Source organism: Prenolepis imparis, unplaced genomic scaffold (assembly GCF_030444845.1).
Source record: "Prenolepis imparis isolate NDT839.2.m4 unplaced genomic scaffold, iyPreImpa1.0 SCAF_6, whole genome shotgun sequence".
Taxonomy (NCBI): domain Eukaryota; kingdom Metazoa; phylum Arthropoda; class Insecta; order Hymenoptera; family Formicidae; genus Prenolepis; species Prenolepis imparis.
This window is the reverse complement of record NW_028141164.1, coordinates 1761322-1789192: the sequence shown is the minus strand read 5'-3', so window position 1 is coordinate 1789192 and position 27871 is coordinate 1761322. Positions and strand designations below refer to the sequence as shown.

Sequence of the window (27871 nt, the reverse complement as noted above, 5' to 3'; positions counted from 1 at the left end):
AATGCGTTTCTATTTGCTATCCGTCAACGTTATACGCATTTATTATTATATTCAATGTATTTTTATATTGTACGCATACATTCTGTTAGAAATTCTTTACATATGAATTTGCCTATATAACAGAACGCATTTAATATGTTTGGTTTCTAAATATTCGTATTATTATTCTTGATTGTTTAGGAAACGAATAATAATATTATTAATAGTAATAATAAAATAGTAATTTTTCTAATAATTTTTCATTTGATTGTATGATAGTATTGTTTTTCAAATAGTTAACAATCATGATGCGCGAATATTCATAGAGACGAAACGCGCGCGTCAAATATGCCCGCGAATAAATTAATGTGTTCGTCTTAATGCTACAAGTGTTGGAAGCTCTTTATTAACCAATGAGGATAAAGAACTCTTTGCCCCGATTAGTCAATCAAATCGCTCTTAACAGTTGTAGCATTCAACGAACGCAGCCTTAAACATAACGTCACGACAGCCATATTTAATTCGCGTAGTATCTCTCGGAATTAGATCTTATTGTTAACGCGGAAATCGAAAATTGAGATGTTTAATAGTCTCCGCGTGATCATCTCGCAGTGTGTTATGTGAAATCATTCGTGATATGAGAACATAATCGTGATAAAGCATCGTGAAAGTGCGAAAAGAACATCGATTGTTGCGATTAATCGCTGCAGTCACAATTACATGTTAGCGCAAGGTTAGAAGAATCATCCGTTTCATTTGAGTTACTGAGAATACAGTATTAATCGCGTCGTATTAAATGCGACGAATTTGTATCGTAAAATTCATTCGTGTCGTTAGTCTTTGCACGTTTGTTCAAAATAATGCTCCGCGGTAAATACGGCAGGGAGTGAGGAGTGGGGAGAGAGACGCGCGCCGCCATTGGCCGGCTCGCCTCGCGGCCGCGTCGCGTCAGCTGTACGCAGTCGATGTTGCGCGCCAGCGCCAGTCGTGTATCGCGGACAATGCGGACTCGTGCGCAAATGGCGTCGCAGTGCGATCATGAGCGAGAGTGTGTCGTGCAGTAACGCGTACGGGCCGCGTCCGGGCCCGGGCACGGTGCCTCGCGGCCCAGCCTGACGGCAAACGTGCGGAAACGAGCTTGACGAGAGTGAGGTTACGGAAGGAGAATAATTCGACGGAGCCGCAATCGCGGAGGCCACATCGACGAGGATAGAAACGACGAAGAGTGGTAACAGGAATTGTGAAATAGATCCAGAAGGTGAGTGTGACACGGAGGCTCGTCTCGTCTCGTCTTGTGTCGTATATATCGTATCGTATCGTGTCGTCTTGACTTGTTCGTGTGTGTGTATATATATGCGTATGTGTGCTATCGTAATGCGCGCGCGCGCGCGTGCTTTCGTTCATTCGTTCGTTCATTTGTACGCGGATTGTTTGCGCGACGAATGATCGAGCATCGGGCCAACATCTGGTGCGCGACATCGAATAGATGTATTTTTTTTCTCGATCGTTTTAAGGAAATGAATAGCTTTGTACGCACACAAAATGGGAACAATAATGACTCGTGAGCGCGAGTTCTTAACTGCGTTATTTATCTGTAGGGGGAGGGGAGAGAGAGAGAGAGAGAGAGAGAGAGAGAGAGAGAGAGAGAGAGAGAGAGAGAGAGAGAGAGAGAGAGAGAGAGAGAGAGAGAGAGAAGATAAAACAGAAAACGCGCTGGTGACGATGGAGAAACGTGCGGGCGATTTCCATGAGACGCAAGACAGAGGCTCGCGATAAAAATCGAGCAGAGTGACGCGATAAGGAAAACCACGACGCAACGCATTCCTAATGAGCTTTGAACAGTTTGCCCCTTGAACGGAGAAAAAGCATAAATAGAAGGCGGAAGAGAGGGGGAAGGGGGAGGAAGAGGGAAGACGATAACACGAAAAAGTGAGAGGAAACTTCACTACACCTCACGCTTGTTTCAATAGTCTGTATTCTTTTTTATTTCCCTTTCCTTTCTCTCGCTTCTTTGTATATTTCATCTTAAACATACATACATTTCAGAAAGGAAGGATTGATATAACGCGCAGATTTCTATCATCGAATCGAAATATAGATCCGTAGAGTGTTGCGTATTGACAGGTGACATACGTTTATTGTTGCCAAATACCCCACTTTTCGACACGCTACGAGAAAGCACTGTAAACACGCGTGTTCGATATGTTGTTAACCTCGTGTATCGTACGATCTCAATATAATGTTTAGAACTCAATGAAAAATAGAAATTCCTAATCCTGTTTGCTATTAAAGGAATACTTGGAACTTTTGTTTGTTCAACGTATAAATATTATGTCGAGGACGTAACGGTGTTTAACGTTTCGAGCGAATCAAAACAAAGTAGTGACGAAGACAATTTCTATTGCCCGAAATCGTACGATATCTTTTCTATATCATTTTATATCATTCAAAAAATATAAAACAAATATTAATATGTAGGAAATATCTCAAGAATCAATTTAATGTATTTAATATTTTAAGCGAATTAAAACGAATAGCAACGAAAATTCTATTGCATTAAAATGCATATCTTATTTTTTCACATTATTCAAAAAAATACAATTGCAAAATGCTAAAAACAGAATTAAATTGCGAGAGCTGCTTTAAAATCAATAATAATTAATTAGATATTAAAAGTTTCATACATAATAATATGAACTAAGTGTTATATGTATTAATTTAATTTTAACTTATCTATTTTCTTTCTTGCTACAATTTACAGTATTTTTGTTTCAATTACGTAATTGTTAATTACACTTATATTATGATGCATAATAACATAATAGTATAATTACTTAACTCAATTATTTTTATTAGAGATTTAATTTATACGAAATAAATGCAACAGTAAAGGATTATTATTTTTGCTACAAGAAAATTACATGTATGCTCATATTCTGTGATTCGCAAGTTAATATCAGGTTGAAGATATTACGTGATGAATTAAGACTATCTTTGATAATACGAAATACGATATACGAAAATGAGATTAATATGTTGGCAGTAATTTTGCGGAATTATAATTATCTGTTTAATGTATTTATTTTTATTTTTTTATCTCTATATAAAAATATACTCTACTAATAATAATCTACGAGTATGCGAATAAAAATATTACATTAATCAATCGAATTTCACGCTTAATTAAATATTTATCAGCATATATAAATCAGCATTCAAATATAAATATATAGATAATACTCATGAATGATTATTTGAATCGAATTACTATGTTTTATAATAAAATTACAGGAATACGTAGTCTAAATTAAGACCATGCAATGGTGAGATTTTCCATTATTTAGTTAGAATCAGAAATAGCAATGTTATTAGTTTTTCCGATATAAAATCAAACGGACGAACATTGTCTTGTAAATTCAATATTAAATTGATCAAATTTAAATTTTATTAACTCACATCGATATTGTTTGTTTTGTATTTCATTGTAAATTACTTGTATTTTATTTGGTATTATTTTGAAATTGTTAATCGTTTTCTATGATATTTCTAAACAAAATATGTTTAAGCGTGAGAAGATTATAGGCATCACATGCTATAATCTTCTAAATATAAATATTTATTTATATTTAGAAAATCCGAAAACTAAGCGGAGCGCGTGCGACGTTAATATAAGCGAACAGATAAGGCATTTGACTTCGCCCTGTGATACAATCAGTTCGTAAGGTCAAAGGGTATTAACATTTCATAGATAGCGAGAAGTACCGGCATATTACAGCATAGAATTCAAAAACTGGCTATTTTGGTTTTTTTTTGTTTTTTTTTGTTTTTGTTTTTTTGTTTTTTTTTTGTGTTTGAAAAAAGATTAAATAATTTTACATAAAAAAAATCTAATAATTATACATGTACATTAAATTTGAAATTTTAATTTGAAACTTAATTGTAAAAATATAAGATTGGTGTGATAAGTAATCATTTTCTTTGACACTTTTGCTAAAAAAAATTGTCCAAATTAGTCCTAAAAGTTACGATTAAAGAAACGTAAGATTTAATTTTTGATTTTAATTGACGATTAAATTTTCACAAAAATTTTTGTGATGTCTAGCTCAAGTAATAATTACGAAATAATAGTTCTGATGAAAAATGAATAGTTTGCAGTTTTTCATACCTGCATGGAGAGAATTTTCTCTTAGAATTTGCCCTAAAAATCATGGTAATCATGGGACAATATGGTATGGAAAGAATTTTATGAGAATTTCTCTGATTAATATTTATCACAATAAAAATAATATCTATCACAATAAAATATAAAACGCATGTTCGATTAATTTTACTAAACTGCATGGTAAAATTACTCAAACATGTTTTATATTTTAACGTGTAGATATTATTATGTTTATTGCAATTAATATTAATCAGAGAAATTTTCATAAAATTCTTTCCATACCATATTGTTCCACGATCAGGGTTGGCCGGAAAAGTCCAGTGAGTGGAGAAAACCATGGTAAATTCCGGTTTTTACCGTCTCGGACTTTTTTATCCAATGGAATAAACTGGCAAAAACTATAAAAATGATTACATTAAAATATATTTATATAATTTTATGAAAAAATATGCGTTTGCTTTAATTAATAAATCATATTAATCACTATGATTAAAAAAATAAGAGAAATATAAAATCTTCTTTAATTCAAATTAATATATGAGATACATCAGGGTTGGGCAGATATGTATCTTAAAGTATCTGAGATACGTATTTAGATATGTATCTTATTTAAATACAGTATTTAAATACCGAATAATCAAGTATCTTGAATTTTGTAATTAATTATTTAATCTAAATGTATCTTGTATTTAAATGTATTTATGTAATTACATTATTATCCCACGTGTGCAAAAGGCGTTTATAAAATTTAATACTAGTCTATGTTCTTCTACGCTCCTGTAGAGAGACTGTTTTCTTTTACGGGATTTATACATTCGTCTACTCGTGATCTTCTATCTGACAAAATGTTTGTAACATTGGTATTTTTAAAAGGCAATAAGAATTACCAAAGTTATAGTTTGTAGTGATGATAAATAAATAGAGTGTACTGTATTGAAAAATCTATACTTAAATTACTATAATATATGCTATTATATATAATATATAAATTATATAATATATGCTATTATATATCTAATATTATTTTAATTATTATTATTTTATGAAGTTTAAAGTTAAAATAAATAAACTTATCTTTCAAAGTGCTGATTTTACTTTTGATTCTATTTTTATATAATACAATTCTACTTTCAATATATAATCAGAAAATTTAAAGAATAATTGTATTTAAAAATATTTATAAATGTATTTAAATACAATTAGTATTTAAATATATGTCAAAATCAAAGTATTTAAATAGTATTTAAATATGTATCAAAAAGTATCTTGTATCTTGTATTTAAATATTTTGTTTTGAAGTATCTGCCCAACCCTGAGATACATTTTTTTAAACTTTAAAGATATAATAATTTTTTTATTTATTTTATTGTTTTTATTAGAAAGTACCAGTTTTTGCCGGTTTTTTCCGGAAAATACCGGTTTTTAACATTGGCATGGACTTATCCAAAAAATGTGGAATTTTGCCAACCCTGCCCACGATTACCATGATTTTCAGGGTAAATTCTAAGAGAAAATTCTCTCTGGGTACGATTCGCAAAAGTGAGGCACCTCTCTCGATGTGTAATAAATTCATTTTAAAATTGTAAAGATTGCTAAAAAAAAGCACGTGATCTTAGGCATAGTTAAGCTTACGGGAATCTAAAGGCTTGCGAATCATATACGATCGTGGTCGAGGGAACCATAACCGGAGATAAGTTACGTCAGGTGCTACTGAAGCACCATCTGGGACCTAATAAAATTATCCGAATGATAACGAAAAATCCGCGTGAATAACCGGTTATAACGAGTAATACCTCGTTTTACGAATATATTGGTTGATCTAAAACTTCTCTATTCGTTAATAGATCGCGTTAGTTGGATCGAATTACGTCCGCATTAGAATTTGTGGTTTCGTCGCCACGTGGAGCAAAGCTCCGTCTGAAAGTTACACGATTGCTTCCTTAATTGCTGTTCCTTCTATTTATAGCTTTGTTATCTCTACGCTAAATTAAGTATGCTTGGAAATGAAATCTGGAACTCCCTATAACAGCTTCTTACGATCGGAAACCGTATCAAGACGGATACAATTAATATACTTCTAAAATTGAATTATAATAGTATCAATATCAGAACAAATTGAGCTGGTATATCTCAATATCTTACTAATAATCGATTAAATAAGGCTGAAACTAAAATGCAACTTTATAAAGATATCGCATTAATATATCACTAATTGTAAGAATATTAAGACTGAAATAATAATAATAACGTATAATAATACTGTTTTCAGTTATTTTAAAATTTATTGCTTTCTTTATATTTAACAACCAGTCGCGTGATGAATCAATTTTACGGTAATTTAATAAGAAAAATGATTTTATTCTTTTTATTTACTTATAAAAAAATGTTGAATCAACTAAGATATGTATATTTTCGAAGGAATATATAGATGATTTTCTATTCAGTCATCGCGTGAATTTATAACAAATTTATTAATCTCACATTGGCGTTTATATTAAATAATAATAATTCAACAATATAGAATTAAAATCGATTTATTTGAAATATATCGGAGCATAAAATTAACAGAAAAGATATTGTCGTTTTCTTATCGGACTGTCGGGAAAAATTTTGAAGAAAAATTTTATCTCATAGAAAGAACTATTTTAAAATAAACAATTTTAATTTTCTTTAGATAAGAAATATAGATGTTTCAGACAGATAGCACAGAAGAAAAATTTATTATGCAAGATTGACCGAATTATCGTTCGATTGCGTTCAGTACATGAAATATATCGTCAAGTTGAATTGTCTTGGCTGCGTTTAATTTTAGCCGGTACATATAGTAGTATAATTGAGAGAAAAGTCAGTGCAAAAATCCCGTCCAACTATTCATCAAAATTGAATTGTTACGATTATAAGACCGATTGTACATTTTCGGTGATACGGTCATTCAACCGAGAGGCGGGATACCGATTATTTTCCGCACGTGCTATCGCGAAATTAATTGTGCATCGACAGGAAGTCATATCGAGGTTGCTTCAATACTTGGTGGAGCCGAAGAATGCAGCTAATTGACAGATGTTTCAATATATTATATATATTATAATATCGCCGTGAAAAAATTAAAATTCTTTTACGCGATTTTTATTTTACCCGCACATGCTGCAAAGTATGTATATGTATGTCACTTATCATATTTATAATCTATCGTATAATCTATTTGTGATGTGTTTAAGAGGCTTTAAACTTTGCTGAGTAATCCTATCGTCGAAGTTAGCGTCGAACCATGCATATTTACGTGTCGTATAACTCAGCTTTGAAAAACATATGTATAAGCTCGTGTACCACAATATCGATTTATCCACAATATTGATTTACATAACGTGTTTAAGCCGCACTGAATTTTTATAGCTTACACTTAGGCATATATACACACACATACACATTTTCTCTCTCTTTCCCTTTCGCGGTACTCAAATATGATATACTTAGAAAAAAGGGGTGTGTTATGAACTGATGTGAGCTTATCGTAGGCTCGATAACTGGGGCTTGTTGTGTCTGACGAGCTTTTCTTCTATCACACGGCACGCTGTTATGTGCGCTGATTTCTTGAAACAGGGTCGTCTAATCCTGCCATATTTTACTTCAACGACCTTATTCCACAAATCACAAAAAAAATAAATCAGACATAATCGAATCTTTCGATTAAAATCTATAAATCTGCTGCCGTAATGTTTAAAAAAAATCGGCAAATTAGAAAATTTTTCACTCGAGTAAGATGAAAGTGTTTAATTTTCTACATTCGTAGAAATTTTTCAATTAATATATTTATCTTATTGTTTTGCTCGAATATATTATTTGTGCATGAATTAAACATGCACAGTGACTTATAAGTGGAAAGATAATTCTTTAGAAAATTCGGTTTTACTGTAGCTTATTTGCGTATGAATATTATCTCAAAATCACGCATAGTCAAGAGTTTCCGCTCTTCAAATCCCAACTTCGTTTCATTCCTAAAACGATCGAGAACGCCCGAGGTAGAAGCACTAGAGTATTGAGATTCGAAAGCTCCAATCGTATATTCGCAGAGGATCGAAGATGCAAGCGGAATTGATATATCGAAAGCCGTCGATGACGAGCCAGGGCGGTTTTCATTGCGCCGGCAATGATAAACGGGAAAAGAACGGCGGACGGGACTCGCGCGAGACGATACACTCCGGTCACTTCATGGTGTCGGACTTCGAAGCCGAGGCACAGGATGAGGACGATCTCGCCGTGCCGGTCCCGGATCAAGAGGAGACGCAGACCGCCAGCTTCTCCATCATCGCATCGTCCGGCTTCTTTCACGACAGATTCGCCAGCAGCGGCCTGTCGTACAGCAGAAGTTCGTCCCAGCAGTTGAGCATCGAAACGTCCTTGAACAAGCTTTTCCAGTGCATGTCTCTCGCCTACAGGTGAGTTCCTCTTTTTTTCCGCCAATTTTTAACGATAATATAAGATAAAGTCTATATTGAACGATCGATTATATAATCGAAGAGCTTGTTTTCTTAAGCCCTCTTAAATTCTTTATGCGAAAACTCGAGCCTTTAACTATTATACACATAGGTAATGTCAAAATAATTATAAAGCTTTCTTGAAAATCGTTGAAACACATTTCTCACTCATTTTACAAATACGAGTAAATTATTTGCATCGCATATATATATATAACTTCAAATTAAGAATTATCTATGATATTATATAATAAACATTTATATATGATTATATTAAATGCTTTACAAGTTACGCGAATTTTTTTTCTCACAATCCACATCTTCATTATAGCTTTTATATTAATATCAATCATTAATATCATTACGAATGCAATATAAAATTGAAGTATTTTTAATCAGCAACGTTACAAACGCTTCAAATGATAAAACGAAAGAGTCAAGTTGAATGTACTTCCTTTTCTTATTTTTCTCAAAATAAAAAATCGGATGTCGGGTCCCCTTTTTCACAGCAGGGCATTGTTATACTTCGAAGTCAAAGAGACCCAGAAAAGATGCTCTTCTTTTGAAAAATACAACCATAATAATCGACTTCATCTCGAAATTAGATGAAATAAAATATGAATAACAATAAATCTGTTCGTTTCTGTGTGAACTTTCTTTCTTTTTTCTGAATACAAATTTGTTTGTACTTTTTTTTCTTTTCTATTTTTTACGTATATAATGCAAGAAGATAATAATACTGATACGAACAGATCTTACATTCGTAAGATGACTTTAGCGTCTCGAAGAAAAATATATTCTTTGAAAGAATAAAGAGTTGCTCCGCGGCGTGTTTTGCTCGCACTCGGCAACCGGACAAATGCTCTGCCGGTCTAGGCTGACTAGTAGCATTCCCGCTGATAAAAGACAATTGAATTAATGAAAGAGAGGCCGTAGAACCAAACGACAACACCACAATTAAGCGCGGCCTCGCTAAAGTCGCGCGCGGACGGCTTCTGCCGACAAATTTCCGTTTTTCCTCGCGATGATGTCCACACCGCAAATGTATTTCCCGTTACCGCAAACAATTCGATTAAAGTTGACTCAGGTATAACATTTGCAATCCTACTGTATATATTCCATTTTATTAAAATTGATAAATTTAAAGGAAAACACAGATCGATTAAAAATTCAGTTAATTCTAACTGTACGCAGAGAGAATTTTCTCTTAGAATTTACCCTGAAAATTTCATAAAATTGCACTTCTCAATGTGGGTGTTACTTTCGTTCATATATATTTCTATTTATTTCATTTATTATTTTATAGAATTATTATTCATAAATACACAGAGAGAATTTTCTCTTAGAATTTACCCTGAATATCATGGTAATCGTGAGACAATATGGTATGGAAAGAATTTTAAAAATATGTTTGATTAATTTTATCATACTTTTAGTAAAATTAATCAAACATATTTAATATTTTATTGTGATAAATATTATTATTTTTTATTGTGATAAATATTAATCAGACAACTTTTCATAAAATTCTTTCCATACCATATTGTCCCACGATTACCATTTCCGTGTACATACGATTATACAATAGGCACCGTTAAACCTATATACATATCTACAGCAATTTTATTGCACGTCAGAGTGAGCCGATCAACTGTAACGTCATCGTATACATGCAATACGTCAGCACATAAGATAATTATGTATCTGACTGACGTATATTATTCTTTTGCGCTGTGCGAATTTTTCATATCATAAAATTGCACTTGTCAATGTGAGTGTCACTTTCGTTCATATATATCTCTATTTATTTCATTTATTATTTTATAGAATTATTATTTATAAATATACACAGAGAGAATTTTCTCTTAGAATTTACCCTGAAAATCATGGTAATCGTGGGACAATATGGTATGGAAAGAATTTTATGACAATTTCCCTGATTAATATTTTTATCACAATAAAAATAATAATATCTATCACAATAAAATATAAAACAAGTTTGATTAATTTTACCAAACTGCATAGTAAAATTAATCAAACATGTTTTATATTTTAACGTGTAGATATTATTATTTTTATTGTGATAAATATTAATCAGAGAAATTTTCATAAAATTCTTTCTATACCATGTTCTCTTACGATTACCATGATTTTCAGGGTAAATTTTAAGAGAAAATTCTCTCTGTGTAGAGACTCTCAAATTCTTAATAATTTACAAAAACATTGATCGAGTTAATTATTTCACGATTAAATTAAAATCATAGCAAATCAACTTCTTTAATTAAAAAAATATTTTAATATATAGTCTATTAAAATAATTAAAAATTTTTATTCTATATATGGTATATACATATTATTCCGTTTGCCACATATACATATATAACATCTCATATAATTTAATGTTATATGTTATATAAAGTTGCAATTGATAAAGAAATGGACACATAATTTGAAAATAACATCAATATGATTTAGCCGAGGATATATTGATATGACACAATATAATTTCAATCAATTTTCCGGTAAATCGTAACACCGATACTGCACTGCACAATATCGACTTCCGTCTTCGATGTTTTGACAAACATGAGACCAAATTAATTATATCTTCGACGACTCTGGAAAACACGACGTCATGTCAATCGATCTCGTTGAGACTCGTCGCGTTATCAGTGATAAGATTTTAAAGAAATTGTCTTCCTTGTCGTGATAAAATGACGCAATGTAAACGGCCGCAATAACAATATCGTAAATCGGATCAATAAGCGCGTTATGATAAAACTATTTCTGCTATTCTAAAATAACGAATGACAACATATTCAAGCTCGCGCGGTTTATAAGATGAGACTTTTTGTATGGCGCTTACGTAACGAATTAATTTTATTACGAATTCGTTTTACTTCAAGCAAATTTATTATTAGTAAAAATTTAAATTCACCGTAATGCCAAGATTTGACATAGTTCGCAACATGTTTAATGTTGTAAATTAAAGAAATGCGAGAAAAAAGATTTGATTGATTTGCTTCGTTTAATGAATTTTCTACAGTCATAAATAAAATATTTTGAAAATAAAATAATTCGAGCTCTCGAACGAAGAAATTCTCTTAAAGCTAAATATATAGCTTTATTCAAGCATATGAGTTTTTTCTCTCATAGTATAGATTCTCTCATAGTATAGATTCTCTCATATTCATATATAGATTTGAATAACAAGTTTTTTATTTAATTGAGCCTCTAGGTTGGGCGTTATATCGCGCAAAAAGAATAAATGAAGCGATTAAGAATCAGTTTGCGGAATAATGTCATTCGGTTGAAACGTATCTGTTAGAATTCTTATTGGAATGGTATTCCTCTATTTGAACGCGGAATTTACAATATATGAAGTTATAAAAGTAATTCCGGCAATTGTCGAATACGCTGATCTTTTTTTTTCATACAATCACATCATCTTATAGTACTATTCAGTGGTTTTCGAGTAATATTTTCTCGCAAACAACCTGCCGTGCAAAATTGATTCGGTACGTAAAAATTCTTTCTTTATTACAATTATTACTCGTATAATATCTTCATAGAAATATTTTCATTTCACGTATCACACATGTATTTAAAAAATCACGACGAATTAAAATGGATTATAATAAATACCTATAATATACTTATTTAAAACTTAAAATTTTGTAGAATATTTCAAAAATATTGCAGAATAGAGAACTATATTATCTTCGTATTATATGCGTAATTTTCTTAAATGCTCATGCTCTAATTGATTAATCATGCAAGAAAATTAAGAAATAATTATATTCACGGTGCAACAATCGCGAATTGAAGTTTAAACTTTACGTCAGCAATCTAATAGAAGCAGAACACACGTATCTTAACAAATACAATTTATTTTATCACATTTATTTACAAATTTATATTTATTCATTTCTATACGAATTATAAAACACAGGCTATTAAATATCTCTGCCAGCATATCATAAAAACTATCGATTATTATTCATCAACGTGTCTGCTCGCAACCAAAATTTCAAATCTGATTATATAAAAATTATATTTATATTAAACAATCGAAATTCAAATATATTGAAAAATTATTAAAATATATATATCAGAGAATAAAATAGATGTGTAAAATTACATTAAAGAATTATTCAATTCATGCAATATAAATTATTATTTAAATTTGTGATGTCACAGAAGATATTTATATATTTTTGGACTTTTTTTTTTACAAAAGAAAATTAATGTTTATTAATAATTTTTTTTTATTTTTAATCTTGAATAATCTGATATAATCTTGAATCTCTATAAAAATAAATTATTTTCGCACTACTAATAATCAACGCAACATACATTGGATGACAAAATAAAATTAGATAATTAGGACAACACTTTCGATACCGCTATCGCGGTATTACATTTGAAAAAAGAAAATTACACGGAATTTACGTCGTAAATTAACCTGATGTTTGCAAGATCGATGGTGCCCGCATTATTCGTTTCTACATCTTACGCTGCATAATGCACGTTAAATGCGCGTTATATAGCATATTGAATGAATCGTGAGACTCATTCCGTGATGGTGATGCGGAATTAGAACATCAATGTGTTCAATGAAGACCTTCGTTGAATTGCCGCATGAAAGGTAAAATCTATCCGATGCAATCTTCCCTCTGCATCCTGGCTAAATAATTTACGATGCAACTTTTAAATGTGCAATGAATGAGATGAAAGAGTTATATTTTATAGATGAAGAATTTTTATGGTTATAATACTTGACAAAACTGAGATAGACTCGCTGCTTTTATTAGAACCGTCTTGGATTGCTGACGTAAATCATAAACTTCAATTTGTTTTTGTATAGAACGTAAATATTCTTTATTCTCGAAGACTTGAGCAAATAATTTGTATTTAAATAATTTTTAATAAAACATTGCTCATTGTAAAATTAAGTCAAATCATTAATTCCAATAACGTAGACAACTTTATTACTGAATACATCGACGAGCTAATAAAACTACGTTGTAACATTTATCAAAATTTTCTAATTTTTTTTAAATACAAAATGTGCTCTATGATCACTCACTTAAGTTTCATATCATATCATAGTAAACGTATCCTCAATTTTTCCTTACGTAAGCGCTATCTGCGTATCATGAGAAAGTTTGCTTTCTTTGCATGCTATCGCTTACGTCTTACATCATATTGAGATGTGTCCATCTTTGCGATTGCAGCTCGTTCAAGTTTTTATTTAAAATGATGACAGTTGTTTGAAAATTAAAAAATGATTTCTCGGTCAGAAAAATGATTCGTGTGATTAGATTACTGAAGAATTAAAATAAAAAATTATGCTTTTCAGCAGACAAACTTTATTTCAATTTTATTAAATGCTTCGATACATAAGATCTCTTTTTTCGTCTACCTAACATCACTGTACACTTGGGATTAAATATCGATTCCGAGAGAGGAAGAGAAAGAGAGAGAGAGAGAGCATCGCTTTCGCGAAAATGCGAATCGCGCTAGATTAAAGTAAGAACCCTCCTCTCCTCGATTGTGTCGCGCATAACGTGTCTTTTATCGACACACAAGGCCACTGCGTCATAACGAGCCATGGCATTCGTAGTACGTACATTGTTCCGGCAACGTAACACCTCCGTACGACGCGACATGCAACAAGCGAGACGCGTACGAGGCCGAGGAATCCGCACTCACGAGCCGAAGAGGCTCGCCCACCGATCCAATCGGTCGCCGCAATCTATTTCCGTTCCCTGGCTATTCGACCCAGTATATTTACAGTGCTCGATAACATTGCACGGAAGCCACTTATCATTCGATAGCTATTTGAGGAAAATGCCGGCAATTTTCACAATGTATCGGAATACCCTTCGCGTTTCCATTATCTCCTCCAATTAGGGTTGCCATCCGTCCTCTTTTCCCCGGACACCGTCCTCTTTTTTAAGGCGTCCGGGGACGTCCGGGGGGATATTTCGAATGTATCCGGGGTAATTATGAATGTCCGGGATTGGTCCGGGGTTTAAAGTTTTTCATTTTCCTTTAAGTATACTAATAAAAACGAGATGTAAAATAATTATTTATTTATTGTTATAATTAATTTGCTAACCAGTTTGCATTTTTGTATGTGTCCGGGGCTGTAAGCGAAATGTCCGGGGTTTTTAACCTATAAGTTCTAGTTTTGAAAATTTTATTATGGTAACCCTACCTCCAATGAACTTTTTTTTAGGGGGGGGGCTCTACATTTTTCAACTCGCTCGAAAGAAATTTAATATATCGAATTCTAATTTAAATTTTTTAATTTAGAATATTGCTTTATAGAAGTTTAATATTACGTATTTTTTTACAAGACTCATTCGAAAAAATTTAATCTAAGAATTTAATAATTAAAATTATAAATCTATATGTGTGAAAAATTAATTTACTCTTTAGATTTATCTTAAATTATGTCCCAAATTATATTTTTAAAATATCCTGTATAGTCCGAGATATTTGGCACAGACGACGTTGAGAACGCACGACAAATTTAGTTTCCACGGTGCGATCTTTGCTCTCTTCTTATAATTCAGATAATTAAAGCGCTTAAAATAAGAGCGGTATCGAGGGATTCGTGGCGCTTATCGAAGCAAGCGACTGGAACTTCTTTTGTTCGTTCTACACGCTATTTGTATTTCATATTTCTCTTTTTTTGAAAATCGTTTTACAATTGCGACCATTAATTAAGTTGTTCAACAATGCGATAATAATCGCGCTATGTGATGGCGATGGCAATCCGAGCCGCATATCGTGCAACAAACAATAAATCGTTATCTGATAATGAGAGCACTATGTTTCATTAAAGCTTTTATTTAAGCTAAAAATGAAGAGGGCACACCGATAACTTGGCGTATTTTCAGACAAACAGAATTTATTAGACATCATGCATTATGAGAAAAGTTTTTTCCCCTAATTATGCTATTTAATTAAATTTAACTCGATAAAGAGTAATAAACCGCGTAACTTCAAAACTCTTGAAAAATAAGAAAAATCGATGTTTATTATTATGATTTCTACAACTTATATAATTTAAATGGCATATTAATAAATAAACAATTATAGAGTTATTATTAACAAAATTTTTTCTAATGAAAAGATGCTTATTTTACCCTGCTTAATTGAAGCAGTAGTTTTCCAGCAATTTTTCCTTTCCTTCGTTTATCCGTTTATTTTATTTTATTTTTTTTTTAATTTTATAATTAATATCCACGAAGAGCATGCTCTTACCTTGAACTTTGCATATTTTTAAACAACATTACAAATAAGGCAATTCGACAACTTTACTATCATTAATGATGTAACATGTAATGAGCTAACAGTAACTAATAAACAAAACAGTTAAAAATTCATGCAATATTTATTTATATATACGTATTTTTTTCGCACACTCGCACGTATCGAAATTGCGCTTAGTTTAAGAATAATTTTATTATCCTCTTCGGTAATGGAAGGAAAGGCTTTAATTAATCTTTTTCACTCGAATAAGGTAATATACGCGATTTTTACTATATCACAACCGTAAAATTAAATACAAATAATTTTATACAATCGTAATTTAAATAATAAACATCCATTTTACTTCTTTATTGCTTTAAATATATGAAAGAAAGAATATTACAATAATAGTTACAACATAATTACTTTGTTTCACGAAGAACATTTTTACGCACACGTGACTAATTATATACTATATAATTACTATAATAGATATATCCAATCATTTTGTACGATTTTTTTTTTTTTTTTTTAATTTCGTTGACAAATCAACTAGATTTTATAAAAATTCTGGACGGAAACGATATGTCTCGATTTGTCAAAGCGATTTCTTTCCTTAGCCATGTTTCTCGACCCGTTACGACTTATCTAATCACGCACACACAATTAGAAAAATGAAAATAGTATCGGAAAGAAGAATCCGAGCAGGGTCTAATGCCAAGGAGAAGAACCCTCGCCATGTCTGTCACGAGATACGAGTAAATGTGGAAATCTTCCGATTACGAGTAAGATATTTTCTTACTGTTGACTCTTCGTCGGCGATATATCGACGAACGAGGCGATAATAAAAAGTTCGTCTCAGAATTACATACATTCAGAAATTAAAAATAAACTCGTGTCTCTGCGCAATTCGATGGTTCATATATTAATATATTCTTATATCTATCACGCAAAAAATTTACTTGTTAATAGAAAAGACTTAATTTAAATATCCCTATTATTATTTTATTGTAATATTGTTTACTCTCTGCATTATAAATTCATTTTTGTCTATATGTAGAATATGAAAAATTTTACAAATTACAAATGCGAATAAATTAAAATAATTTTATAAATTAGATTTGTGTGTGTAGGAAGAATATTATAATGATATAATAATACTTGTGTTTTATAACGAGAAATATATATATATATATTAAAATATTTCATCAACCTTATAGAAATGTTTAAAAGTATAATTTTAATTATGTTAATGAAATGGCAGGGAAAAATATTATACATGCGCAAACGCGTGGTTTGTTGAACTCGCGTGGAAATTCACTAGACGCTCTAACTGCGTCTCGCAAAACTCGCACAAAGCAAATGGTCTTTTCTTGCGATACTCGCTAAGATAAATTTGTCGAAATCACAAACACTCGTCTACTAATAAGACAAAATCATTGCGCATCTTTAAAATTAATTATTGTAATGCATCCGTATCGTAAAAGGGAATCATTGCACTTAAAAATTGTTATAAAATTTATGAAACATGCAATATTTTTTTCTAAACGCTTTGTACAATAACAAACTTTGTAAATGTATTCTTCAATCATTTCGTAATCTATTTTCTCAGAAAAAAATGTGTCCAAAGTATCAGCAAAATCTTATTCTTTACTTCAAGTGAATTCTATTGTAATAAAATTTTATTTTAAAGATTAGTTATACCACGATATTTATTATGTTGAAAGCTAATGTAAGTTATAAAAATGATATAAAATTTTTGCTAAGAAAAAATCCAAAATTTTTAATTGGCTAAAAATACATCTACGATGTTTTATTCGAATCTTTAAATATTTTATAAAACATATAAAAATGAAATAATTATATAAAATAATAAATATGAAAAATTATCTTTAATTAATTATACAGAATTCGAATATATAGTTCCCACAGTGGATATGACGTATGGGCATTTGAATTTGTTCCAGACAGAAGCTGACATCGCCCAAGTGGAATCGCTTTAAAGGAATCCGATTAAGATGGAAGGACAAGATCAGATTAAATAACGTGATTTGGAGGTGCTGGCACATGCAATGTAAGAAAGAAAACATTTAGTACTTTTGTTAGTGGATCGATACATATATCTCTTCAAAATAAACGAAATTAATAAGCGAAATTATAATATCTTCTCATCTAATTGTAATTTATCGAAGAAAATTTATTTTTGCCTTATTGGCAGAACATTGTAATAATAATCTTTACAAGTTTATTATCTTCGATCTACCGACACATCCACAAGTTTAATTATAATCTCCATCATACATATTTTTAATCAAAATACTAAATCGAATCAGTTCGAATCCCGAAAGTGCTTTTATATATTTAAATTATACCATCCATAGTGAAGCGTTTTATGCAATAATGAAATAAATTCATAATTTGCGAGATTTATTTTAAATATAATTTTGTATTTAAAATGGATTATGAATATATCTCACTGATTTTTTATATTTAAAGTAGGGCTTACAAATTTTGAATGAATTTTTTATCATGAAGCCTATCTTTTTGTTCTTAGCCAAAATATCTCTATTTCAATCTGCTTCGAATTATTGACAGTTCAATTACCGTGATACGCAAAGTGTTGCTTACTCGAATTGATACAGCTGTCTTGCTATTCTTCAAAAGAAGGAATAAATAATTATCCGTCTATTTAAAGAGCTCCATCTCCGCGTGCTACATTCGCACCAATAGTACTCGTTGTGCTCACCTGGCTTACGTCCAACGTATCATTACGAGCCGAGGAGGCTCGTTTTATGTGTACACACGTTTCTTAATCAACTAATCAATTCGACGAACATGAAAGATAACTTGGAACGAAGCAGGAAGATAAGAAAATAATTATATAGAATCGGGAAAAAAGAGCAACACAAGTACTTTTGCATTTATAAAAACTATTTATAAAAATCACATTAAAACTACTGAAATTATTAAAATTATACGGGAAAAAAATATGATGGAATTATTATATTTTACATGTCTGTTCTAATTGTTTGATAGATTTTCTTGAATCGGTCTACAGATATACACTCTGTATTTATTACATGAATCGACAATAGTAAATTGTCTAAATATATTTATTATAAACCGTGGTTTGTGTCTCAAAAACTTTTTTTTTTAAGTCTTCGCTTATATCATCGACGTACGACACGTTAATAATCGTAATGTAACTATGGCGTTAAGCACGACAAATTGAAGTAAACCTTCTCGACTTATCGCCCAACAATTTACGGAAACGTGAAATTATTTTTCTGGAACGTGAAGAATTTGTTTACTCGAATTAAACAACAAAGTTATTTTAATATATGAAAATTTGAAAATCGCGAAATTTGATTTTTTATTACATTTATTTAAATTAAAATTTTTGCAAATGATAATTTTTTCAGATAGCTTTAACAAGGTAGAGCAGACATAAAAAACTATCTTTGTGTATATTGTATATAATAAATGTAATAATTCAATATATATGTATTAGAATATTTGAAGATTTGTGAAGGGTTAAAGATTATATTTATACATATAATAAAATAATTTTTTTTCTTTTTCAGTTATATTGAAGCAAAATACGTTGGTGTGCCAGTTTGCGTCACCACTTGACGTTGATACTCATAATAAACCCGAGGTATGTCCTTATATATCCTCAAAATTTTGACGATATATTATATTTTTATAAAATATGCACAATTACCTATTATTTACGACAATCACGCAAAAAAAATTACACTTGTAATGTTCTACAATAATTATTCAATCTTGATATCAGTAGCGGATCGAGCATCGCGCACATCAATATTAATAATCATCAAATAGTAGCGATTTGTATTATTCGGTTTTACTGAATTACGCAATTGGAAAGTGTCTTTATCGCAATTGGCGGCAGCTTCGTTTGATTAGATAATTGCGTTGTAGCAGTTATAATTCTTCGAAATGTCGCTAGCAAGCCACATTTAACGCATCATCGCGCACTCGAAGAAGTTAGAAAATCCGAATAAGCTCGTGAAGTTGTAAACGTGATTTTTTTTTGAGTCCGATAATAAGAACTACGCTTAGTGTGAGCGTGAATCAACGGCGTATCTCTTTATCAGGCTGTCGTCTTAGAGGGGAAATACTGGAAACGAAAGCTTGCAGCCGTTACAGCTGAATACAAGAAATGGCGAATGTTCTACCGAAACAGGATCCTTGGCTGGACGAACAAGGATGGTACAGAGATGGTACGTAATATTATATTTAAAAAATATATATATGGAAAAGCTAAGGTATATTTAGATAGATTCTTTTTTAATTGTTTTCGCTTATATTTTATAAATGCGCACAAAAGAATAATATGGTCGAAAAAAATAAAAATATGCTTCCCTATCTTTCATCACACAAGTATAAATACATAATACGTAACGTGGTTTAGATGGAATCAATGGACATGCTAGATTGGAGCAATGGAGGCGGAACCACCGGTAATTTTGGAACGGGTATAGGGAATGTATTTGGTGGTACCAGCGGAGCTCCAAGTGGGGAGAGTATGATGGTTGATGAGGACTATATGGAATTGATGACTGACACCCTCTTCTCGACCATCAGCTCAAACCAACCAATATATTTTCCTGATCCTAGAGAAATAGGTAATTTTTAATTTTTCTAAATAGATTCTTCTAAAATAGATTTTCTAAATGGATAAATTTTTTTAAATAAAATAAATTTTAATTTTCGCAATTTTCAAAATTTCCGCTTTTATGCAAATCTTCGGAGAATCGTGTGTTTGCCGTTATTAAAAAATAACATTTTTAAATAAGAATTAATTAATATTGATTATTAATATGGATAAAAGATTTAGTAATTAATTAATAATAAAATTTTATTCTGTACGTTATTTTATACAAGTATTACGTAACATGAATTTATAATATGATTCGATAGCACGTGGTGCCAGCTTAGCAGACTTCATGCAACCTAGTCTATGTCCTTTACAACCAACTCTAGACGATTTTATGGACACTTTAGAACCATTGCAAGGTATATAATAATGATGTACATTGAGTTTGAGATTTCTCAGACAACTCGAAGAACGTTTCTCACATGTCGTATACTTTTTTTATCTCGATTCAAGAATTCCTAAACTCAAAATTGCCTCCCGTACCCGAGGAGGACGATATGTTTCGGAATAGCAGTTTAAATCCTAATTATTCTGATCTGGACCTGATGACACCAATTAATCAGATGAACGAAATAGGCGAGGATCCAACGACGATAAAGAACGAACAGACTTCGCAACAGCAACAGCTACCACAGGAAGAGCAAGAGGCTAGTATGCAGAATCTCCAGTACACAGCCAAGATATATACTCAGCCCCAACCTGACTCAGCAAGTGTATATAGAAATAACATGTAAGTACGAAATCATTACGTTTCTATACAAATATAATAAAGTCCGATGATTATAATTCACTGATGTATCACACTTTTTTTATTTAGAGCTATGAATGAAGATTACAGTGCTATTCAGTCAAATTTCGAGTCCGCCGCGACGAGTCAATCTGGACGAGAAAAGAATAGAAGTAGTAGGACGACGTCGAGAGGTAGTCGTATGATACAGCAATCCCAACAGCAACAGCAGAATACGTATCAAGCGACGAGCGCGCAGCAACAAAATCCGGGATTCCAGCCGCAGTCACAACAGCCGCAATCTTACGCGATGGAGATTCAGACAGTGCAATTAGCACCGATGCCGAGTCAATCGCAAACGGTGCAGATCGGTGCGGCGCTAAATGATCAATCGGCGACAGTTAACGCCAATCAGATATCCTCGATTGCTGCTGCCGCCGTGCAAAATCTAGTGACGGTGCAACAAAACTTCGCCGCGCAGGCTGGCAACGCGTCGTTGCAGACTCAGCATCCAGCAATAAGGCCGTTACCGACCGTCTCTCCGATGTCCAGCAAGCCTTACAAAATCGTTCAGCCGCAGCAACAGTGTTACAAGTTTCCGAACCTCGTACAAAACCTCAATGCTCAACAGTGTAAATTTAACACTAATAGCTTCAAGGTAAAGTGATAATAATGCTTGCTGAACGATCATGGTCGACTTTACGGCCGAGACATAAAGAGTTGAAGAGACATATTATGTTATTTTTCAGACACATCCCACGCAACAAGTGGTATCGGTTTCTTCGACGGAGCAACCGTCACAATCGCAGATATTGCTGCAGTGTAGAGCTACTGGTTTGGATCTTACAGCGCCCGCTCTGCACCCAACTAAACTGCTACCTCAACCGACAACGTCCAACGCGGAGAAAGAAGATATATTTTTACGACCTAAGGTCCATATCTCATGCATATATATAATAATCCATGTATTGAAAGTAAAATATTTTTGAAACGATACAAGTTAGACAAAAAAAAGTATTAAAGTGAGTATTAAATCTTTAGCTCTTTTTAAAAATAACACTTATATTTTCTCAATAAGAATTCTAATTAGTTCTTACAAAAAGATTTAAAAGTTAATCTACAACTCCTGAAAGTGTTCAATTGTATTATTTATACAAATAATCGTTACTAAACAAAATAGTTTAGATGTATCGGTCGAAAAATGTTTTATTAAAAAACTTGTATTGCATTTCTTTAGGTACAAATAAAAGGAAGGAATAGATCACGAAGCAGCTCTTCTTTAACAGCGCCCAGGATACATCCACCACTGGTATCCGCAGTGAGCGATCCAGCTCTGAATCTGAATAATAATGTCTTGCTTGCACATTTGCTCACAAATAGTATGTATTTTTATCATAATATTACTATTCATACAAGAAAAATGTGCATATCTTATAAGATCCATATAACTACAATTATGTAGTAAACACAGTAATAACTCACAATAATAACTAAATTAAATATAAACTGATACAAAAATACTAATACAAAAATAATGATAAATTGATACTGAAGAATTTAATTAAATATATTAATTAAATTTAATTAAATATATATAGTAAAATATTTGGATAAGAGCGCGCATTGATTTATTCTCAACCAATGTTATTTTTATGATAGAAATAACGCAAGTGACGACTGCGCAACATATCACGACCCCAGTGACTGTTCAAACGATGCAGACATCTAGCATACCGCAGCAGACGCAAACGCAACAACAGGTATCAGAGAGAAATGTCACTCAATTTATATATATTACAATCCATTCAAATTCATTTTAAAGATCAATTATTTATATCTTCTTGCAGGCAATTCAACCATCTACAACCCAACAAATCCTTCTAAACGCAAACAACCAAACGCACCAGTCTCAAAATAGTCCTGGTTCTCCCAAAGATAGCAGTTCTAATGCGCACAGTCCCCAAGCTTTAAGCCTTAGTCCTTTGCATAGCCCCATGAGCATAGGTAGCCCCTTATCGCCTACTCGTGGATATATCAAGGGTGACTCAGAAAGAGGCGGGTATAAGGAGCAGAGACGTGTCGGCCATATTCATGCGGAACAGAAACGTAGATATAACATCAAGAATGGTTTTGACATGTTGCACAGTTTGATACCGCAGCTCAGTCAAAATTCCAACGCGAAATTGAGCAAAGCCGCAATGCTGCAGAAAGGGGCGGATTACATCCGGCAGCTCAGAGCGGAAAGAAATCAATTGAAAGAGGAGATGGATAGCCTGAGACATCAGATCGAGTGCCTTAATACGTCTATTAGGTATGTTCAGATAATACTAATCTCAATAAATAAAAAAAAACATAAATGCTTATTATTTTAAAACGAATATATCAAGTGTAATAGCGTGCAAAAACGAATATGTTAAATGTATGATTATATAAATTGACTAGTCTTGAATCCTTCATGACCAAATAATATTCTTATAGTAATTGTCAATCTATGCTTCCTGCAACGGGTGCTCCAGTTTCTAGACATAGAACCAGTAAAATGAAAGAGATGTTCGATGAATACGTACGTACGCGCACACGAGAAAACTGGAAATTCTGGATTGTATCCTTTTTTTTCTTTGACATCAAATGTCAACTCGAAGTAAGATGTACAAAATATGTATACAGCTCTAAAAGATCACTTCCTTAACAAAATAATCAGTTCAGTGCATTGCTGGAACCGTTAATGGTGTCCTTCAATGCTTCAGTCTCGACTGCGAGTATCGAGGATTTATATAGAAGTACAATATTGTGGGTAGAGCAACATTGCTCGCTCGTCGATCTCAGACCAGGTTGGTAGAGTGAGACGTCTAAAAAAGTGCACATATATTCTTTTAAATGTTTTATTCTGCAGATAAAATATTAATAAAGTAAACACACACACAGAAAATGTTTATATATATGTATATATATCTATTTTAACTAAAGTATCATTTTCAGCTGTTCTGAATTCTCTAAGGAATTTGTGTACTGCCACTGATATTTTATCAGATCCGGCCCGCCTACCCGAGGAAGCACTCGCGGCAGTTAATCGGACGGAACGTCGACGATCCACACAGTGATCAAGTGCGCAAATTCTTGTTATAATCTGTTTGTATAAAAATGTTCAAGGTTTAGATATATATATATACGAATGTAAGGGAGATGATAGTTACCGTATAGCTTAAATTATAGTCTATGCAAAACAAAATAAAAAGTGAAGAAGTTTGTTATTTGACGATAACAGAAATGCAAACAAAGAAAATAAGTGCAATTCCTCTTTTTATTGCGATATACTAAAATTGTAAAATTTATTACAGAATATATATAAAAAATGTTTTATGTTACAAATTCAAATAAAATATATACATACATATATATATATAAATACATGTATTATATGTATGTATATATTACATGGTACAGTATACACATATTGAAATGTGTATACTGACAACATAATATATCGATACGTAGTATAATTATTCACAAATAATGATTTTTTGGTAAAAAAAACATTTCATATTTACTTTGTATAATAGTATTCAAATTTGCATTAAAAACGCGATACTAATAATAAAAAAGTATTTTTACAATATCAGTTATAAAATATTTACTTGCAGTAGAGAGAAAAAGTTACATCTTTATGCAATTGTCCAATATAATTTATAGTAAATTAATGCTAAACATTTATACTATAAATTTTTACATTATCAAGAAACTCATTCTGTTTTTTTAAATATCCAGCTTATAAAAATAGTGATTGATAAATATGATTATTAAAATGTGAAAATTTCAAATTTTCTGTCATGAAAAGATAAAAAAAAAAAAATTTAATATTAAAATTATTTTTTAAAAAATGTTATATAAATATATATTATATAATATATATTATCACACAATTGAAAATGTTACATTGTAATTATTAAATTTCTGCAAATTTGTACCATGAACAAATTGTTCAAATTGAATCCATTTCTTCGTGAAATTAGTATGCAATAAAAATTAAATATCAAAAATAATGGAATCAGTGCCATAAACTAATATCATTTTGATAGATTGCAATCAAAGACGATTCAGGAGTCAAAGAAGATCAATTTTTGAAATTAATAAGAAGAAATAGAGAAATGCAAATAATTTCCTTGATATAAATTATCAATTATTTTGATAAATATGCTGCTGTTAAATTATACATCAAAACTGCTAGGATTATATAAACTTTACACAGAATTGATTATGTAAACAATATAAAAAGAGGGTTGCTCATAAATTACACATGTTTGCACTGTTACGTAATATGAGATCTTTATTATGAAATTCATGATAATGTACAAATCACTTGCAAAACATTTGAATACCGAATATAGTTTAAGCTACAAAAGAGGCTTCTGTATGTTGTAGTTTTTTTTTTTTTTTTTTTTGTTAATGTATATAGTCAAATTTATAATTCGAGATAAGAAAACAAAATAGTTAATATTTTGAAATTCTTTAAATTGACATTTTATTGTATACTTTGTGATTTTATTTTAGATTATACATTTTTTTTTTTTTTTTTTTTTTTTCAAAATACAATATATGGAAGCTCTCTCACATAGACAACACACTCACATTGTGTATGTACATGTATAAGTGATAAATAATATTAAGTGAACTCGTCGAAAAGGGATGTTCTTTTGTACAATATGTATCATAAAGATTCACATGTTATTATTCCAATGTTATAACAACATGAAGAAATCTGAATTATTGTATTTTATTTTTTCTATACCTGTACAGACATTCGTCATATTTAATTATTATAAATAACAATCTTATATACATATATGGCCACTTTGAAACATACTCCTGAATCAGTCTGCATTAAATAATAAAAGATTTGAAAAGTTTTCTTCATATTATTACCTGATATAATTTGAAAAAATTATTTTATTATACAATAATCTTTATCTCTAATTCAATTTAAACAAATGTATAAAACATGATAATGCAAATGTAAATTTAAATGACATTTAGGAATATCTTGAAAACCAAAGAAAAATTATGAGTAGCATTTAAAGTAATGCAAATATAATTATAATTTACAATTTTATATTTTAAACAATGATATATTCAGCATTTAATGCTCTCGTATGAAAGTATTAAATTGTCCAGCAATTGCAACTTTACTTTGAAAAATTTTAAACTGGTAATTAATTTTGAATATTTAACAAATGAATGCTAAAGTAGAACAGTCATAACATACCAAGTATAACTCGATATTATAATTATCAGGTATTATCATGAATGTTGGCACTTTGACACAGTTGAATGTATGAATTTTTACACTCTCATTAATCAATTCTTTCACTTGTTGCATAGTATGACCAGTTAATTTTAGTCCACAAGTTGCACAACTTACATCTTTATTATTTTCTTGTAATATGTCTTTCTGACAGATAGGACAGAACACTTCTTTGTTCTCGCTATCAGCGTATATTACCAAAGATTCAATCTCATCGAGTGAAAATTTTTCATATTCTTGAAGTATCCATTCTTCTGCAAATTAATTTACAATAATATTAAGTACTTTCTGCTAACTTTATTATTACAAGTGACAAGTTACTGATAACTATATTATCACAAATTACTAAAATGTAATATTGATCAAACCTTGTTCTTGAACAATTTCATTTTCCAATTCAAGTGCCTCTTCCTGACTTAAAGGTTCATCAATCTCTTTGAATGTAAGACTTGCACCACCATCATTTGATGTTGCCAAGTTTTTAAATTCTTGACGTATTATTTCTGTCAATGAGTCCTGCATATGTATAGAATTGAGTTGTAAACCAAATCTACGTCTGTTGAATAAATGATTTCTCCTCTCTCGCATTCTCTGACGGCATTTCTGAAAACAGATTGAGAGAGAAGTAGTATCTATAGCAAAAAACAAAGCTTTACATGTACAAAACAGCAATTATTCTCTTGCAAGTTTTTTAATTCTAATAAATTTTTTTGCAGATTTATGTAGTACTAGAGGCCTATAAAAGGCCTCTACACATAATACCAAAAACTTAACCAAACTTATATCATTAAAAATAATTTCAAATATTATAAAAACATAGATATAAAAAATATTTTATGCATGCGAAAATATTTTGTTAAAAAATGCATATCTTTGCACTGTTTTCAGCTCACTATTTTATGAAAATTAAAAAAAAAAATAACAAAGGAGTAACACATTAATTTTCCAACCTCTCGCAACACCTCCTGTAACTTTGGTGAACCGTGTCTGATTTTATTTATGTGATCCCTGGTCTTTAATTTTGATGTCATTGTGGGACAGAGTGCCATGATTTTTGCCTCTTCGAGATAAAATTAAATTATACAACGAATTTACTTCTCTTCAAGAGAAGAACGTCAAATTCGTCTTTGGTGCACCACAATACTTCTCACGCATGCGCGATGCGCGATATTGCAGAAAATATAATTTAAAGGAAGATTCATAAAGAAAGTATTGCAGTGCCCAAATATATATTTAAGCATATAAAATATAAATTTTATTATAGCATTATTGATATAAT

General features: G+C 31.1%; 2 protein-coding genes across 2 annotated transcripts; one reads left to right on the top strand and one right to left on the bottom strand.

The window, feature by feature from the left end:
• Positions 1–243: 243 nt before the first annotated feature.
• Positions 244–26054, top strand: Mondo (MLX interacting protein mondo). Its single transcript, XM_083040628.1, has 16 exons — positions 244–1237; positions 8212–8577; positions 17850–17956; positions 19467–19540; positions 20004–20129; positions 20321–20534; positions 20830–20925; positions 21020–21296; positions 21384–21951; positions 22043–22225; positions 22531–22672; positions 22953–23053; positions 23141–23604; positions 23772–23895; positions 23995–24124; positions 24273–26054. The coding sequence occupies exons 2-16, from the start codon at positions 8222–8224 to the stop codon at positions 24392–24394; spliced, it is 3084 nt and encodes a 1027-aa protein (XP_082896754.1). The 5' UTR covers positions 244–1237; positions 8212–8221; the 3' UTR covers positions 24395–26054.
• A 100-nt stretch (positions 26055–26154) lies between these two features.
• LOC145937566 (RPA-interacting protein) lies at positions 26155–27799 on the bottom strand. Its single transcript, XM_083040686.1, has 3 exons — positions 27543–27799; positions 26961–27195; positions 26155–26846 (listed from the first exon to the last, which is right to left on the bottom strand). Exons 1-3 carry the CDS (start codon positions 27639–27641, stop codon positions 26515–26517), a joined length of 666 nt encoding a protein of 221 aa, XP_082896812.1. The 5' UTR covers positions 27642–27799; the 3' UTR covers positions 26155–26514.
• Between the last annotated feature and the right edge of the window lie 72 nt (positions 27800–27871).